Source organism: Chelon labrosus (assembly GCF_963514085.1).
Source record: "Chelon labrosus genome assembly, chromosome: 8".
Taxonomy (NCBI): Eukaryota; Metazoa; Chordata; class Actinopteri; order Mugiliformes; family Mugilidae; genus Chelon; species Chelon labrosus.
Genome location: NC_140358.1, coordinates 10,605,155 through 10,623,914, shown reverse-complemented (window position 1 = coordinate 10,623,914; position 18,760 = coordinate 10,605,155). Strand labels below are relative to the sequence as shown.

At 38.6% G+C, this 18,760-nt stretch overlaps 1 protein-coding gene across 1 annotated transcript; it reads left to right on the top strand.

Moving 5' to 3' along the window:
- Positions 1 to 291: 291 nt before the first annotated feature.
- On the top strand, positions 292 to 18,522 carry LOC311491346 (uncharacterized protein; the record flags this gene model as incomplete). The annotated part of the gene is made up of 9 exons (XM_084549251.1): positions 292 to 357; positions 1,257 to 1,307; positions 1,528 to 1,636; positions 1,811 to 2,079; positions 3,711 to 3,828; positions 13,814 to 13,881; positions 14,106 to 14,214; positions 14,382 to 14,650; positions 17,053 to 18,522. 9 exons carry the CDS (start codon positions 292 to 294, stop codon positions 17,164 to 17,166), a joined length of 1,173 nt encoding a protein of 390 aa, XP_084405377.1. The 3' UTR covers positions 17,167 to 18,522.
- Between the last annotated feature and the right edge of the window lie 238 nt (positions 18,523 to 18,760).

The window sequence follows — 18,760 nt, the reverse complement described above, 5'->3', positions numbered from 1 at the left end:
TTTAGCAAGAAGAATATGAATGATGGAAGTAATGCATCACATTAATTATTTTATTCAAAATGGTTAAATGCCTAAATCCTATCACTACTTTTGGTATTGTTTGAAGCCAAGATGCCCACCGAAAAAAGGCGGATTCAGGAGAGGGAGAGAGAAAGCCAACCAGCAGGTGAGACACAGAGAATTTGCACTGTGATAAAGATGACATGACACTGTGTAGGCGAATTGATTAATTAATCAGACTCATATTTTAGCCTACTAATGGCAATGTTTCATAATTACATTACATTTAAGATGAGGAGCAGTCACAACTATGTGAGGAAAATGTGGACCACCAGGAGGACGAGGCACATAGGGCAGGTACGGCTAAGTGATGATCACCAAATATGAGATGAGAGGACCATGCTAGAAAGTACAGGGTTAAAAAGCTGCATGCTAAATAATTGTAATCTATAAAAACATACGGTAGGCTATTTTAGAAGTAATTTCAAAGATCTTGCCTGAGCAGAACATAAATACCACTAGTGGGCAAATAATAATGATAATGGCAATAACAATAATATGTAATTGGACAGATGATGACCCCAGTGCATCAGCTGCATTCAGAGAGCCAGAGCCAGAGCCAATCCCAGATGACATCAGGACAGAGTGGCAAAATAGGCTTTGTGTATATATATTTTAATAAAGACCCTGTTATTCTCAGTCCTTCATATAGCCCTTTTTTCAGGTCAGAGCAACTGCCCCTCAAAATTCCTGTGCACGTCCCTGCGAGGAAGTTTCTGTTTCACTTCTATTGTTAAAATAAAACAGCAGAGATTTGGTGTCGGCTTCTCTGGTGTCGTCTCTCACTTTACTACAAGGACACTGTCGGTAAAGGTAAGAAATAAAACCCACCAAGCCACACACATAAAGAGAGCTTTAATGAGAGACGGAGGTCGTTTTCGTGATGATACAGAGCTTCGTAGTTGATACTAAAAAGCCGTCGCTAGGCGGTGAAGTCGTTAGTCTGATGTAAACACAGTGAAAGTTAAAAACACCTCAAGTTCACCTCGGCTACTTTAATGTCGTCTGTGGTGGCTTTAAATTTTTAAATAGACTATACGTCTACTGAAGCAAGACCACAAAAAGACAATTACCTTAACTATCAGTTTAGTTTATTTCCCAGGTTTCAATATATTTTTCATAGACATTTTGTCTTATTTCTCTATATCTTAGGGTGTGCGCTAAGATTTGTTATACAAAGTTATTTGTCCTTGCAGGAGCTGAAAGCAGAAAGTCAAACCGGACGCACTGACATGGCCCAGACACTGGTCAGAAAACAAACACTTCTTTTCCTGCTATTGTGTTGTCTGCAATTGCACAAATGTGTCGGTTAAAGGATTTGTTATTGTTATATCATTTAAATTAATTTGCTTTGATTTTTATTCAAAAGTCCCATCACCCTAGATTATGTCAGGGTCAGGTAAGATGTGCTGCAAGTGTTGCCAAACACTTGCCAAAAACACCTTTTTTGTCTGTCTCCTAATCAAGTATGATGTGAAACCAGAGCCTGGGGACTTGATTGAAGTTTTCCGGGGCACCTATCAGCACTGGGCGGTGTATGTCGGCGATGGCTTCGTTGTTCACTTGGCAGCGCTCTGTGAGTCACAAATCTTAACCTATTGGACTCTTATTTGCATCTTATTATATGACAGCTCTCCTCCACTGTGACATGTAATTAGATCTGACATAACACAGACATTATTTGTTATGTAAATCCTTTACATGCAATCAAAGTTTTTCTGTCTTCTGTCCTTTTAATAATTGCCTTTAGCGGAGGTTGCGGGTGCAGGTTCCAGCAGCATGATGTCTGTACTAAGTGACGAGGCCATCGTGAAGAAAGAGAAGCTGTGTGATGTGGTGGGGAAAGACAAGTGGGAAATCAACAACAGCCTGGACAAAAAGTACACGCCTCGTCCGGTTGAGGTCATTGTGAAAGAGGCCTATGCGCTGGTGGGTAGGAAGCAGCCGTACTCCATCATCAGGAAGAACTGTGAGCACTTTGTTAATGACCTGCGCTATGGCAAGCCCGAGTCCCTGCAGGTAGGTTCAGAACCGTCGTCAGGTCAGTTTTAATAGGTAACACAGGGAGACAGACAGCCATTCACACTCACACCTACGGCCAATTTAGAATCACCAATTAACCTAACGAGCATGTCTTTGGATGGTTTGTAGGCTATATATTATTATTAACATTAATAACAAAGACATTCTTCTACATGTAAATGTTACCTAGCTACCTTGCAATTTTAAACAAACTTAAAACTGAGGAGAAACATATCAGAGCAACAGCTTGGAAGTGACTTGGTCTTTATGGGCCACATTAGTTACGATTTCCTATTTTGTCCTACTGTAAATGTGGCTGTATTAAAATGAAGTAGCCTATTTGTGAGTGTGAGAGAAGCAAACATATACCAGGGCGAATACAAATTGGACAAAATCAAAAGTAGCATGTTATAGGTTTGAAATTTGACTTTATTTTACCATTTGAACTTTTTAATATATTTATAAATAAAGTTGCATAGACTCCAGGACAAGTCCTGGATGCATTTTCATTATATCCAGCGACATTTTCAGTCTACCAAAATTTAACAAAAAGGAAAAATGCATTCTGTGTTTGACTTAAAAGTAATTTTAGAAAATAAAAATAATAAAATAGAAAGTTCCAGCAGATACCAATGATGTGTTCTGGTGATGTGGTGAGGACTACAAGTTCCTATAACAAGTGTTCACTCCCTTGGATGTTTTCCCTTTTTTATCGCTTTTATAAATGATAACTACAAAAAAACTCTTTATTGTCAAAGTGATTCCTACAAAGTAATACCAGTTAATTAAACACATATAATGTAAAATAAATATTGTAAGTACCCTTTGTCACAGCACTGAGTCAGTGTGGATAGGCCTTAATGAGAGTTGCATCTCTGGACACTAATTTTACTCCATTCTTCATTACAGAACAGCTCACACTCTGTCAGGTTGCATGGGTATTGAGCATGACTAGCATGTTTGGATTGGGGTTTGTTTTTGACTCAACCTCTTTGAAAAATGTCGTTCTTTAAACAACGCTTTTCATTTTATTCTTTGGGCTGCACTCTTCCTGGAAAATAAATCTTCTCTCAAGTCACTGTTCTCTTGCAGACAGATTCAGATTGTCTTCCTGGGTTTTCTGTATTTTGCTGCGTTCATGTTCCCCTCTACCTTCACAAGCTGTCCTGGTCCTGCTGCCGAGAAGCATCATCTCTGCATGATGCTGCTGCTACTATCATGCTTCACAGTGGAGATGGTGTATTTGTGGTGATGTGCACCAGCCTTGAAGTCTATTCTCATGGTTAAAAAGCTGCATTTTGGTCTCATCAGACAAAAGAACCTTCTTCCAATTAGCTACCAGTACCTACAGACTGAACTTTAAGGGGGGTTAATAATTATGCAACCACTTCATGATATATTTTAAATTAAAAGACATTACTTTATAGAAATCTGTTTTCATTTTGACAGTAAAAGTTTATTTTTAAAAGAAAATAATAATTACATTGCTCATGGTTCACTTTATAAATGCAATAAAATGGAAAAACATCCAAGTGAGTGAATACGTTTTGTAGACACTATATATATGTGTCATTTGAATTACATTATGCTCCCTCACTGGTTAAAAGTTGTATGTTTTCCCGCTGCAGGTGTGTAAGGCAGGAGAAACCGTCATGTACGCAGGCATCGCTGCAGCTGTCGGTCTGGGTGTCGTGGCCCTGGCGGGAGCTCTGTTTGGAGGCAGCAAGAAAGAAAAGGAGGACAAACAATGATTGGGGTCCGTGGTCTCCTGCTCAGGGGGCTTGATTAACAATTCACCAGCGAAGCCTAACTGATACTCAACATGGTCAGTCACAGATGACACTGCCTAATCTACATGCAATCATCTGGGATTTAGAAGGAAATGGGGTTCTACTCCACGGTTCTATTTCTACAAACAGCACAAGTTCATCAAACACAAGCTACTAATGGAGGTGCCAAGATGAAATATGTTTAAATGTTTTCATATAAAAGTCAAAAGGTGGCTGTGTGATGAATGTGGATGTGGGAATATTTTCTAATCATAAAAAGTTTACACCAATTAGAAACAAAACTGTTTTGCTTATGAATCAATAATCTTCCACTATTTGAATCAAACGTAAACATGTTTAGCCAAAATGGGAGTTAAGCCATTAGCCAATGCCTAATAAGCTAATAAATATCTGTATGATCTAAATTATCTGAATAATCTAAATGCTTAGTGTGTGACCTTTACATCAGTTCATATGATGGATGTGTTTCTACATCTCATATAAATGATATATTTTTTGTCTTCCTCTGACATTTAACTGTTTGCACATGTTTGTAATAAAGAATAATTTGTGTGAAACTCGATAGAAGCTCTCCTTTACCTAGAAGTAATGCAGGACAGAAATATCACCAGGAGCACAAGTTCTGCTTTCAAATATTTGTAACCAACTGATCACACCTCCCTTTCTAAGTGTGTACAAAAACAAACTGTATGATGTCCTTTAATAAATTAAAAAAAAATTAAATTAAAGTGTATCTCTTTAGGCCGTGTTTGATTATTTTTTTCTGTTCTTGGTTACTGTAGAAATATGACAGACTCTGTGGAAGTAGGCCCACTTCCTATGCAGATCTGAAGGGCTCACGTTAGGTTCATTCATCTTCTGTAACCACTTGTCCTCTGGAGGGTCACAGGTGGGCTGGAGCCTATCCCAGCTGTGATTGGGCTAGAGGTGGGGTACAACCTGGGCAGGATGTTAAGTTAATGGAAATGCAGTTCAGCTAGTGAAAACATAATTATCAACACTGTATGGGATTTCTTCTCAAATCAAACAAGCACCACTGGCAGCACTTGGACTGATAGCACTGTTCCCACAAAATACACTATATTACCAAAAGTATTCGCTCACCTGCCTTTACTCATTCTATGAACTGAAGTGCCATCCCATTCCTAACTCATAGAATTCAATATGATGTCGGTCCACCTTTTGCAGCTATTACAGCTTCAACTCTTCTGGGAAGACTGTCCACAAGGTTGAGGAGAGTGTTTATAGGAATTTTTGACCATTCTTCCAAAAGCGCATTGGTGAGGTCACACACTGATGTTGGTCGAGAAGGCCTGGCTCTCAGTCTCCGCTCTAATTCATCCCAAAGGTGTTCTATCGGGTTCAGGTCAGGACTCTGTGCAGGCCAGTCAAGTTCATCCACACCAGACTCTGTCATCCACGTCTTTATGGACTGGTGCACAGTCATGTTGGAAGAGGAAGGGGCCCGCTCCAAACTGTTCCCACAAGGTTGGGAGCATGGAATTGTCCAAAATGTTTTGGTATCCTGAATCATTCAATGTTCCTTTCACTGGAACTAAGGGGCCAAGCCCAGCTCCTGAAAAACAACCCCATACCATAATTCCTCCTCCACCAAATTTCACAGTTGGCACAATGCAATCTGAAATGTACCGTTCTCCTGGCAACCTCCAAACCCAGACTCGTCCATCAGATTGCCAGATGGTAAAGCGTGATTCATCACTCCAGAGAACGCGTCTCCACTGCTCTAGAGGCCAGTGGCGGCGTGCTTTACACCATTGCATCCGACGCCTTGCATTGCACTTGGTGATGTGTGGCTTGGCTGCAGCTGCTCGGCCATGGAAACCCATTCCATGAAGCTCTCTGCGTACTGTACTTGGGCTAATCTGAAGGTCACATGAAGTTTGTAGCTCTGTAGCAATTGACTGTGCAGAAAGTCGGCGACCTCTTTGCACTATGCGCTTCAGCATCCGCTGACCCCTCTCCGTCACTTTACGTGGCCTACCACTTCGTGGCTGAGTTGCTGTTTTTCCCAAACGCTTCCATTTTGTTATAATAGAGCTGACAGTTGACTGTGGAATATTTAGGAGCGAGGAAATTTCACGACTGGATTTGTTGCACAAGTGGCATCCTATGACAGTTCCACGCTGGAATTCACTGAGCTCCTGAGAGCGGCCCATTCTTTCACAAATGTCTTGTTTCACAGTCTGCATGCCTGAGTGCTTGAATTTATACACCTGGGGCCAGGCCAAGTGATTAGAACACCTGATTCTGATCATTTGAATGGGTGAGCGAATACTTTTGGTAATATAGTGTACATCAGAAAATGACCCAACCTAAACAAAAGAAGGGGATTAACTGAGAAGGTAAGGCAAACATGTTTGTCCACTACACTGTTTCTCTCTGGCATCGCTGAGGACTAGAACTGAGAACAGTCAGATATAAACTAGAGTAGAAGAGACAACACAGGCTGTATAAAAAAGAGGTGACAAACATGGTGACTTGGTGTAAAGACAAGTCTTTAAACATTGACTATTTTAAGTAGAGGATAGAAGGACATGGGGGCAGCACACATATGCACACTGTAAGTGGAACAGTGTGTGTACTTAATAAGAAGGATGAGGACGTTGGGCATGTCACAGAATATCTTGCAAAGGACGGTTATTGAGAGCATTCCTAGCAGCATTACAGTCTGGTTAGGAAGCTGCATGCCTCATTGAGTCACCAACTGTTATTTGAACATTGTGTAAACACAGTTTTTGACCTTGGATTTTTCTTTGTTTGTCTGTTATTCAATTTGGATTTTCATGCATGTGCTTCCTGTTTTACTTTGAAAAGATTCTTGCCTCTGTGTTTTTTCTGTTGGTTGTCCTTCTTTTGTGTTTTCCCAACTGTGTGATAGTTTGATAGTTACCCCATCAATCCCCTGTCCTTCATCAGTTGGTTGTCAGTTATCCCTGAGTCTATTTCATTAGCTTGTTGTTCCTAGTTGGCATTTCCAGTTGTTCCCTGCCTCATTTATACTTCTTTATGTTTTGGATTACCTGCTCATCATCGCTGTGGCTTTGTTATCATTATAATGAGTTTTCATTAAGGCGTGGTAGTTTGCACTGATACCTCACAGCAAGAAGGTCCCGGGTTTGAATCTATGGGCCAACTGGGCCTTTCTGTGTGGAGTTTGCATGTTCTCCCTGTGTCTGCGTGGGTTCTCTCCAGGTACTCCGGCTTCCTCCCACCATCCAAAGACATGCTGGTTAGGTTCATTGGTGATTCTAAATTGCCGTAGGTGTGAATGTGAGTGAATGGTTGTCTGTCTCTCTGTGTTAGCCCTGTGATAGACTGGCGACCTGTCCAGGGTGTACCCCGCCTCTCAATCAATGACAACTGGGATAGGCTCCAGCAGACCCCGCGACCCTTCACAGGACAAGCGGTTACAGAAGATGAATGAATGAATGAATGAATGAATGAGTGAGTTTTCATTAAAGCTCCCTTATTATTTTCTTCATCCTGTCTCATTCCTCCTGTGTCTCGCATTTGGGTCCTCCCTTTATCTGCAGCACTTGACATACACAGTGAAAACTGAACAAGGACACTGATGAACTTTAAACAACTCCAAAAAAATAAAAAAATTAACAAAGAACAACAAACACTGCCAGTAAAAAAATAGATGGATATTCATAGGTCAAGGGAACCCCAGTGCAAAGGCAACACATAAACCCCTCAAACCATTACACTGAGTTCATGCAATTATACCCCACCCTTAATGTAGTCAATAAAAGGGCCCCAAATACTAATGTATCTGGAATGAGCATCTGGCAGAGTGTAACGTGTTTCTTCAGGGTACAGACAGGAAGTCATCTCATTCAGCCATTCTTTAAAACAAGGTGATTGCGGTGATCCCTTTTTGCAATAACCATGCCAAATATAAGTGCTTGCTATACTGGAGGGAGAGTCAGCATGTGGTCAGAGCATCCTATTATCACTAAGAGAATCTCAGGGATTAGCTGTTTGTTATATACTGTGCTGTACAGATGGAAGATATCATCTCAAAACTTCCCAAGCTTGGGACAGGCCCAGAAAGGATGAGCGAGGGGGTGCCCTCACCTGATTTGCATTTATCACATAGCTAAAGCAGAGACAGAGGGATATATCCAGTTCAATTTGGAAAACTTTACAATAGAATTAGTTGGAGTCTGGTGTTAATTGAGGATAATTTAATCTTCTCCAATCCTTTTGACCACAGCTCATCTGAAATCTCCTCCTCGATGTCACTACTCCATGCTTCTTTGATATGTAGGTAGCCAATGAGAAAAGATCAACAAATCGTGAGATCAGTTATTTAGAGGTGGGATTTCTGTGCCGTAAAAAACGTGATGCTTGGGCATTGTTTCAAAATTAGGTATAAATTGTCAAACAGTTTCTAACTTGCAAATTTGAAAATGTCCAGATAGAAGATTGAATTTTGTCTGCAAACTTGTTACCAATAAATCTTTGTTTCGATCTCCGGCCACCTTGGTAAAGGATTAAAAAGTATAAAAAAGTATCAATTATGCGAAGACCTTGATATTATACATTTATCCCATTGAAGCGTTATTTAAATGAATACATTTACTGGAATTAAAACAGATACTGAATATAATATAGGTCAGATTTGATATTTAAATATACACCCTTTTGTGTTAGCTGTGAAAGGGATTCTAGTTGCTATATTTAAACTACAAGTGTGCAACAGACTTAATTATTTTTATTATTTCACTTAGCAGATTGCCCAAGAAGCCCTGCGATGGACTGGCGACATGTCCAGGGCTTAATTAGAAAAAACAGAAACAGAAAGAAGTGCAATGAAGGCAGAGATTTAGTTTTATAATTGTATTGTAGTTTCGGAACACTGTCTGAAAAAAAAAAAAAAATTGTATTCATATATTCACAAGTGATAATTTTGTGTTATTTTTGAACACAAACTTTTATTGTGATAATAAAGTATTCTCTATTTACTTATAAACTTTGCCGTACTGGATTGTAACTGATTAATAATCACAAAAACAGTTTAAGGTCGTGAAAATTCATTCAGATTTAGATTGATTCAGATTGATGATGTATCCATCTTAATTATTAAAAAGTATCGATGTGTCGGCGATACTGGCCCTGTATTTACTTGGTATCAGATCGATACCAAATCTAGCGGTATGGCACACCACTATAATTAAGCTTAAACACGAGCTTGGGTTTTGGGCAGTAGCGGTTATAGGCATCCGCGAACCGGGCAGCCGCCCGGGCGGCATTTTTTTGTCATGACACAAGGGGGGCGGCACGAGGACTAGGGGAAAAAAAATAAATCGCCGCTACTTGGTTTTCTATTACCTGTCATATCACTGTGTGGGGAATTGGCAAATTGGCGCCCCCTGCAGCTGCCCATGCTTGCAGAGAAGGTGCCGTGCACAGAAGCTGTGTGAGAAAGGGAAAGAGGAGGGGGCGCAGGGGACAGTTCACCTCTGACTGGAGCCGTCGTTCGCAGAAAGCGAGTCAAGCCAGCCGCGGTCGGATTTTTCTTGCGCGTCTATGTGTTTATTTACGGTACGGGTTCCGAGACAGGCCAAAAAGCGAAATGCAAAAAAAAAAAAAAAAAACTTTATTCGGTGGATTCTGATTCAAAAATTAAAACTCCGGTTTTCTTTATATGTTACCACGATTGCTAATTTGATTCTTATTCACAACATCTCTCTCTATTACTGTACAACATTTCAAGTCATTTTACTGTATAATGTGAAAGAAAAATATTGACAAACGGTTATAAATCCCTTTCCTTCATAGGTTTGCTAAAATATTGGCTTGATTACTATTCACAGTGACCTTTGCTATTACTGTACAACAGCTCAAATCATTTTACTGTAGAAGAAGAAAATCAATGACAAAGTCATCAAACATAAACATGTTATGAAAGCTCAATTCTGCATTTTCAAACACTCATAAAACTCTTTCCGTCATAGGTTTGCTCAAATTGTGTTTTGCTTCTTGTTCACAGTGACCCTGACTACTGCTGGATATAGCTCAACTCTGTTTACTGCAGAATTTGAAAGAAAATCAATTACAAATGACTCAAGATAAAGTCATCCTTATAGTTCAATTCCTTATATTGAAACACTCATAAAACTCTTTCCTTCATAGGTTTGCTCAAATTTTGACTTGATTCTTTTCACAGTGACCCTGACTACTGCTGTACAATAGCTCAAGTTATTTTAGAAAACCAATGACAAAGTCACTCAACTTAAAGGCGTTCTAATAGTTCAATTCCTCATATTCAAACACTCATAAAACCCTTTCCTTGATAGATTTGCTCAATTATTGTCTTGATTCTTGTTCACAGTGACCCTGACTACTGCTGAACAATAGCTCAAATGTTTTTACTTAAGAATTTGGAAGAAAATCAATGACAAAATCACCCAAGCTAAAGGCGTCCTTATAGTTCATTTCCTCTTATTCTCACAGTCATAAAAGTCTTTCCTTCATAGGTTTGCTTAATTTGTGTCTTGATTCTTGTTCACAGTGACCCTGACTACTACTGTAGTCAGCTATATTACTGTAGACTTTGGAAGAAAACCAGTGACGAAATCATCAAACATAAACACGTTCTGATAGTTCAATTCCTCATTTTCAAACACTCATAAAACTTTTTCCTTCATAGGTTTGCTCAAATTTTGATTTGATTCTTGTTCACAGTGACCCTAACTACTACTGCACAATAACTCAAATCATTTTACTGTAGAATTTGGAAGATAATAAAAGTCACCCAACCTAAAGGCGTTCTAATACTTCAATTTCTCATTTCCTCACACTCATAAAACTCTTCCCTTCATAGGTTTGCTGACATTGTGGCTTGATTCCTATTCACAATGGCCTTTGCTATTACTGTACGATAGTTCAAGTAATTTTACTGTAAAATTTGGAAGAAAATCAATGACAAATTCCCCAAATATAAAAGCGTCCTGATAGTTCAATTCCTCATAATAAAGAAAAACAAATCAGTAACATTGAAGCATATGCAAAACATAGGGCAATCATACTAAAATTCAGTGCGTCTTGGACACCTAAAAATGATAATAAAAAATACAAAAACACAAAACACCAAAAAGCATATATCTTGACAGGCCGTGCAAAAATAGTAAGAGAAAGAAGGGTAAATATTGACTTTGATCAACTAATATCAGACATGCTCTTGCACAGTTTTGTAGTCCATTAATCATTAATATCTGTAACATTATATTTTATACTGGGGGATCCTTGAAGTGGTACAGTTACTTTGCAGTTAAAGTTGTAATTTTAATTTTTATTCATTTATTTTTTATTTTTTTAGGAATAGTAGAAAATGGTCATGTTTTGTAAATATTCCTTTCATTGTTTTTATTTTATTTTATTGTATTATTTTTACCAGACAGCATGACCCCCTGGGATATTAAGGGGAAGATTTAGTCTTTTTGAGTTTTTGGCTGAACATGTCATTTACAAAATGTGAGAAATCCACGATGGAAAGGACTTTGGACAACATACTCCTCTCCACTGACATATTCAGACTGTCCAGACACAACCGAGGACTGAGCTAAGCAAGCTTTTAGAAAAAGGCACTGGGAGCCACACACTTAGGCCTATTAAAATTCAGTAGCATAGTACAACAGATGTGGATGGAGCCAAAGCAGGAACTGAGTCTGGCCTTTATTGTAGGGAACCGATGTGTTTCTGGTACCATGCAGTTTGACATTTCTCCCTTAAACATGTAAAGTGTAGTAAGATGATGTCTACCACAAGTTCCTTTAATTTGGGATGCAGATGGTACAGTTCACACCACCCATAAAACTTTCCACAGCAGTAGTCAAGGACAAAATTTGAGCAAACCTATGAAGATGCGTGTTTGAAAATAAGGAATTGAACTATAAGGACACCTTTAGCTTGGGTGACTTTGTCATTGATTTTCTTTATAATCCTGTAGTAAAAAGATTTGATTGTATTGTACAGGAATAGTCAGGGTCACTGTGAACAAGACTCAAAACAAAATTTGAGCAAACCTATGAAGAAAATTGTTTTATGAGTGCGAGAATAAGAGGAAATGAACTATAAGGACGCCTTTAAGTTGGGTTACTTTGTCATTGGTTTTCTTAAAAATTCTAAAGTAAAATAACTTGAGCTATTGTAAGTAGTAGTCAGGGTCACTCTGAACAAGAATCAAGACAATATTTGAACAAACCTATGACGGAAAGAGTTTTATGAGTATTTGAAAATGAGGAATTGACCTGTCAGGACACCTTTAGCTTGGGTGACTTTGTTATTGATTTTCTTCAAACTTCTACAGTAAAATGACTTGAGCTATTGTACAGTAATAGCCAGGGTTGCTGTGAATAGCCATCAAGCCTAAATTTGAGCAAACCTATGAAGGAAAGACTTTTATGAGTGTTTGAAAATGAGGAATTGAACTGTCAGGACGCCTTTAGCTTGGTGACTTTGTCATTGATTTTCTTCAAACTTCTGAAGTTAAATAGGTTGAGCTATTGTCCAGAACTAGTCAGGGTCACTGTGAACAAGAATCAAGCCAAAATTGGAGCAAACCTATGGAGGAAGGAGTTTTAAGAGTGTTGGAAAATGAGGAATTGAACTATTACAAAGCCTTTAGCTTGGGTGACTTTGTCATTGATTTTCTACCAAATTCTACAGTAAAATGACTTAAGCTATTGTACAGTCATAGCAAAGATCACTGTGAATAGGAGTCAAAATCTGAGCAAATCTTTATGAGTGTTTGAAAATGAGAACGTGAACTATCAGAATGCCTTTATGTTGAGTGACTTTGTCATTGATTTTCTTCCAAATTCTGCAATAAAAAAGACTTGAGCTATTGTCCACTATTAGTCAGGGTCACTGTGAACAAGAATCAAAACAAAATTTGAACAAACCTATGAAGGAAAGAGTTTTATGAGTGTTTGAAAATGAGAAATTGAACTATCAGAACGTCTTTATGTTGGGAGACTTTGTTATTGATTTTCTTCCAAATTCTACAGTAAAATGACTTGAGCTATTGTACAGTCATAGCCAAGGTCATTGTGAATAGGAATCAAGTCAAAATTTGAGCAAATCTATGAAGGAAAGGGTTTTATGAGTGTTTGAAAATGAGCAATTGAACTATTAGTACGCCTTTAGCTTGAGTGATTTTGTCATTGATTTTCTTTCAAATTCTGCAGTAAACAGAGTTGAGCTATTGTCCACCAGTTGTCAGGGTCACTGTGAAGAAGAATCAAATCAAAATTTGAACAAACCTAGGAAGGAAAGAGTTTTATAAGTGTCAGAATATGAGGAATTGAACTATTAGAACGCCTTTAGGTTGGGTGACTTTGTCACTGATTTTCTTCTTCGACAGTACAATGAGTTGAGCTGTTGTACAGTAATAGCAAAGGTCACTGTGAATAGTAATCAAGCCAATATTTTCAGAATCCACCGAACAAAGTTTTTTCTTTTTTTTTCTTTTTTTTTCTTTTTTTGCATTTCGCTTTTTGGCCTGTCTCGGAACCCGTACGCAAGTAAACACATAGACGCGCAAGAAAAATCCGACCGCGTCTGGCTTGACTCGCTTTCTGCGAACGACGGCTTACTTTTCGGTTTTTTCGTACTGATACAGAGCTTCGTAGTTGATACTAAAAAGCGGTCGCTAGGCGATGAAGTCGTTAGTCTGATGTAAACACAGTGAAAGCTAAAAACATCTCAAGTTCACCTCGGCTACTTTAATGTCGTCTGTGGTGGCTTTAAAACTTTAAATAGTCTAGTACTGAAGCAAGACCACAAAAAGACTCTAACGCCAACTAACCACCAGTTTAATTTATTTCCCAGGTTTCAGTATATTTTTCTTATTTCTCTATATCCTAGGTTGTGCACTAAGATGTGTTGTATAAAGTTATTTGTCTTTGCAGGAGCTGAAAGCAGAAAGTTAAACCATTCCAAGATTTACGGACGGTACACTGACATGGCCCCGACACTGGTCAGAAAACAAACACTTCTTTTCCTGCTATTGTGTTGTCTGCAATTGCACAAATGTGTCGGTTAAAGGATTTGTTATTGTTTATATCATTTAAATTAATTTGCTTTGATTTTTATTCAAAAGTCCCATCCCTGTTTACACTAGATTATGTCAGGGTCAGATGTGCTGCAAGTGTTGCCAAACACCTGCCAAAAACACCTTTTTTGTCTGTCTCCTAATCCAAGTATGATGAGAAACTAGAGCCTGGGGACTTGATTGAAGTTTTCCGGGGCACCTATCATCACTGGGCGGTGTATGTCGGCGATGGCTTTGTTGTTCACTTGGTACCGCTCTGTGAGTCACAAATCTTAACCTGTTAAACTCTTATTTGCATCTTATTTGACAGCTCTCCTCCACTGTGACATGTAATTAGATCTGACATAATACAGACATTATTTGTTATGTAAATCCTTTACATGTAATCAAAGTTTTTCTGTCTTTTTTATAATAATTGCCTTTAGCGGAGGTCGCGGGTGCAGGTTCCAGCAGCATGATGTCTGTACTATGTGAGAAGGCCATAGTGAAGAAAGAGGATCTGTGGCATGTGGTGGGGGAAGACAAGTGGGAAATCAACAACAACCTGGACGAAAAGTACACACCTCGTCCAGTCCAGGTCATTGGGAAAGAGGCCTGTGCACTGGTGGGTAGGGAGCTGCCGTACTGCTTCATCAGGAAGAACTGTGAGCACTTTGTTAATGAGCTGCGCTATGGCAAGTCCGAGTCCCGGCAGGTAGGTTCAGAACCGTCGTCAGGTCAGTTTTAATAGGTACAGATTACACCAGCTCAAGGCCAGGGATGGGGTCTATGTTTACACTTAGGTTCAAGTAAAAAAATGCACCTACTGACTTGTGTGTCACTACCAATACAATTTATATCACATTTCAACCTCCCATCTGATACCCCCACTCCAAGGCTGGTGTAGCTTGTATATATTAATATTAATTAATTAATTAATGCCAAATTAACTTTAGTTCAAGGGCCACATACAGCCCAGTTTTTATGTCAAGTAACCAGTAACACAATTGCATAATAACCTATAAATCACGACCGCTCCAGATTCTTCCCTTTGTTTCAGTGCAAAGAAGAATGATGAAATGTTAACATTTAATGATCCTTTTAAAAATATTTTATAAATTTGAAATGTCTTTAAATCAGCACATTGCTGTCATCTGCTGGGTGTCTAAAACAGTGCGACCCCTATGACATTATGTTTGCCACCCCTGGTCTATATAGTATTTCACACAACTTGACCAACATCATTAATTTAATCACTTAAGAATGTATTTGATAAATAACGAGCTCATTTAAGAAGCTTTCAAAGGATATTAATAAAAGTACAATAGGATAAAGATTAAAGGAACAGTATGTAAGAAATGTATTTCAATTAATCATAAAATGGCCCTGATATGTCACTAGACATGAAGAAATCATGTTCATTTCAAATACTTATATCACTGACGACAGTGGTCCGGCCAGGATATTGTCATTTAAAAGTGAGAGTTGCAGCCCTCAACTGATGTTGATGTTGTCATGTTGTGTTTTGGCCTGAGGCGCCACCCTCAAGCTATCTACTAATCACGAAGTCAGTAGAGTTTCGTCTTCCGGGTTGCCAGCTCTGCTCTAGTTACCACAGCTGCAGCTACGAACGTGTCGGATAAAACATGTATAACGTTACTAAACCTAAAAGACCTCGTTATGAATCCGAAATACGTAGTGACAAAGTCCGGAATGGCATGGAATTGACCCTCGACTTTTGGATACTATATTCTACCATGTTTGTTGGTATAGGCTAAAAGCCCCGTGCTTCCGTACACATAGACAGTGGATTTTCCATGGTCGCCCGTGCTAAATGCGTTCATAAAAAGCGCTATCGCACCACTAGCAGGGTATGAAAACAATCTATGTTCCGACTGAAATGTGGTATTACAGTACATCTTTACGAAATATTTGGCTAATCGCCATTAGTAAATTTTTGCGATACATAATTACTTCGCAAAACATCTCTCATGAAGCATAAACTTTATTAACAGAAAAAAAAACTTACTGTGTAGGACTCGTCACTTGCCATTGGAAGCTCCTTGTAGCAGCCTACGTTCCTGCTGGATCCTGCAGCTTAGCTGGCAACCTCGAGTCAGGGGGGAGGCTGAGGGGATACACCGTTCTACAGTATTTTGAAAGTGATTGCAGTACCAGTTTGGGCCAGTTTTGGCCACAATCCTACATACTGTTCCTTTAAGCAAGAACCTCCAAATAAAACAGAGAATATGTTTACGGCATCACACTGCCAAACTGTATACTACTGCACGTGTATGATATGAGCTTCTTCCGCAAGAAATTTTAGTGATGAACATTCAGCCAGGTGTGGAGAAAAGCTGCGGCTTGTTATAGGTTAGAAAGTCGACTTCATTTTACCATTTGAACTTTTTAATATATTTATAAATTAGGTTGCATATCATCGAGGACAAGTCCTGGATGCATTTTCATTATATCCGGTGGCATTTTCACAGTCTACCAAATATTTAACAAAATGGAGAAAGGCATTCTGTTTGACTTAAAAGTAATTTTAGAAAATAAAAATAATAAAATAGAAAGTCCCAACAGATACCAATGATGTGTGTTCGTGGTGAGGACTACAAGTTTCTATAAAAAGTGTTCACCCACTTGGATGTTTTCCCTTTTTTATTGCTTTTATAAATGAAATCCTGGTTAGAATAATTTGGATGAGTTTAACAAGAAACTACACAAAACCTCTTTACTGTCAAAGGGAAAACAGATTTTTTACAAAGCAATGCCAGTTAATTAAACATATATAATGTAAAAAAAAAATAAAAAATAAAAAAAAAAAATTGTCATGGCACTGAGTTGGAGTGGATAGGTCTTAATGAGAATTGCACCTCTGGACACAGTAATTTTACTCTATTCTAGAAATTTGTTTTCATTTTGACAGTAAAAGTTTATTTTTAAAAGAAAATAATCATTACATTGACCATGGTTCACTTTATAAATGCAGTAAAATGGGAAAACATCCAAGTGAGTGAATACGTTTTGTAGACACAATATATGTATATATATGTCATTTGAATTACATTATGCTCCCTCACTGGTTAAAAGATGTACGTTTTCCCCCTGCAGGTGCGAGAAACCGTCATGTACGCAGGCATCGCTGCAGCTGTCGGTCTGGGTGTCGTGGCGCTGGCGGGAGCTCTGTTTGGAGGCAGCAGAAGAGAAAAGGAGGACAAACAATGATTGGGGTCCGTGGTCTCCTGCTCAGGAGGCTTGACTAACAATTCACCAGTGAAGCCTAACTGATACTCAACATGGTCAGTCACAGATGACACTGCCTAATCTACATGCAAACATCTGGGATTTAGAAGGAAATACTTCACTGTTGTCTGTCCCTCATACTTTCTTTGACTTTTTAAAATTTCTACAAACAGCACAAGTTCATCAAACACAAGCTACTAATAGAGGTGCCAAGATGAAATATGTTTAAATGTTTTCATATGAAAGTCAAAAGGTGGCTGTGTGATGAATGTGGATGTGGGAATCTAATAATAAAAGCACCAATTAGAAACGATCTAAATTATCTGAATAATCTAAATGCTTAGTGTGTGACCTTTAAATCAGTTCATATGATGGATATGTTTCTACATCTCATATAAATGATTATTTTTTTGTCTTCCTCTGACATTTAACTGTTTGCACATGTTTGTAATAAAGAATAATTTATGTGAAACTTGATAGAAGCTCTCCTTTACCTAGAAGTAATACAGGATAGAAATATCACCAGGAGCACAAGTTCTGCTTTCAAATGTTTGTAACCAACTGATCACACCTCCCTTTCTAAGTGTGTACAAAAACATACTGTATGATGTCCTTTAATAAATTAAAAACAAAACGAGGCTGTGTTTGATTTTTTTTTTTTACTCTTCTGGGTTACTGTAGAAATATGACAGACTCTGTGGAAGTAGGCCCACTTCCTATGCAGATCTGAAGGATTCACTTTAGGTTCATTCATCACAGGATGTTAAGTTAATGGAAATGCAGTTCATATTTAGAAGCTAGTGAAAACATAATTATCAATACTGTATGGTGTTTCTTCTCAAATCAAACAAGCACCACTGGCAGCACTTGGATTAATGACACTGTATCCACAAAATACATCAGAAAATGACCCAACCTAAACAAAAGAAGGGGATTAACTGAGAGGTTAAGGCAAACATGTTTGTCCACTACACTGTTTCTCTCTGGCATCGCTGAGGACTAGAACTGAGAATAGTCAGATATAAACTACAGTAGAAGAGACAACACAGGCTGTGCAAAAAAGAGGTGACAAACATGGTGACTTGGTGTAAAGACAAGTCTTTAAACACTGACTATGTTAAGCAGAGGATTCTTGACCCAAGGAAGACATGGGGGCAGCACACATATACACACTGTAAGTGGAACAGTGTGTGTACTTAATAAGAAGGATGAGGACGTTGGGCATGTCACAGAATATCTTGCAAAGGACGGTTATTGAGAGCATTCCTAGCAGCATTACAGTCTGGTTAGGAAGCTGCATGCCTCATTGAGTCACCAACTGTTATTTGAACATTGTGTAAACACAGTTTTTGACCTTGGATTTTTCTTTGTTTGTCTGTTATTCAATTTGGATTTTCATGCATGTGCTTCCTGTTTTACTTTGAAAAGATTCTTGCCTCTGTGTTTTTTCTGTTGGTTGTCCTTCCTTTGTGTTTTCCCAAAAGTGTGATAGTTTGATAGTTACTCTATCAATCCCCTGTCCTTCATCAGTTGGTTGTCAGTTATCCCTGAGTCTATTTCATTAGCTTGTTGTTCC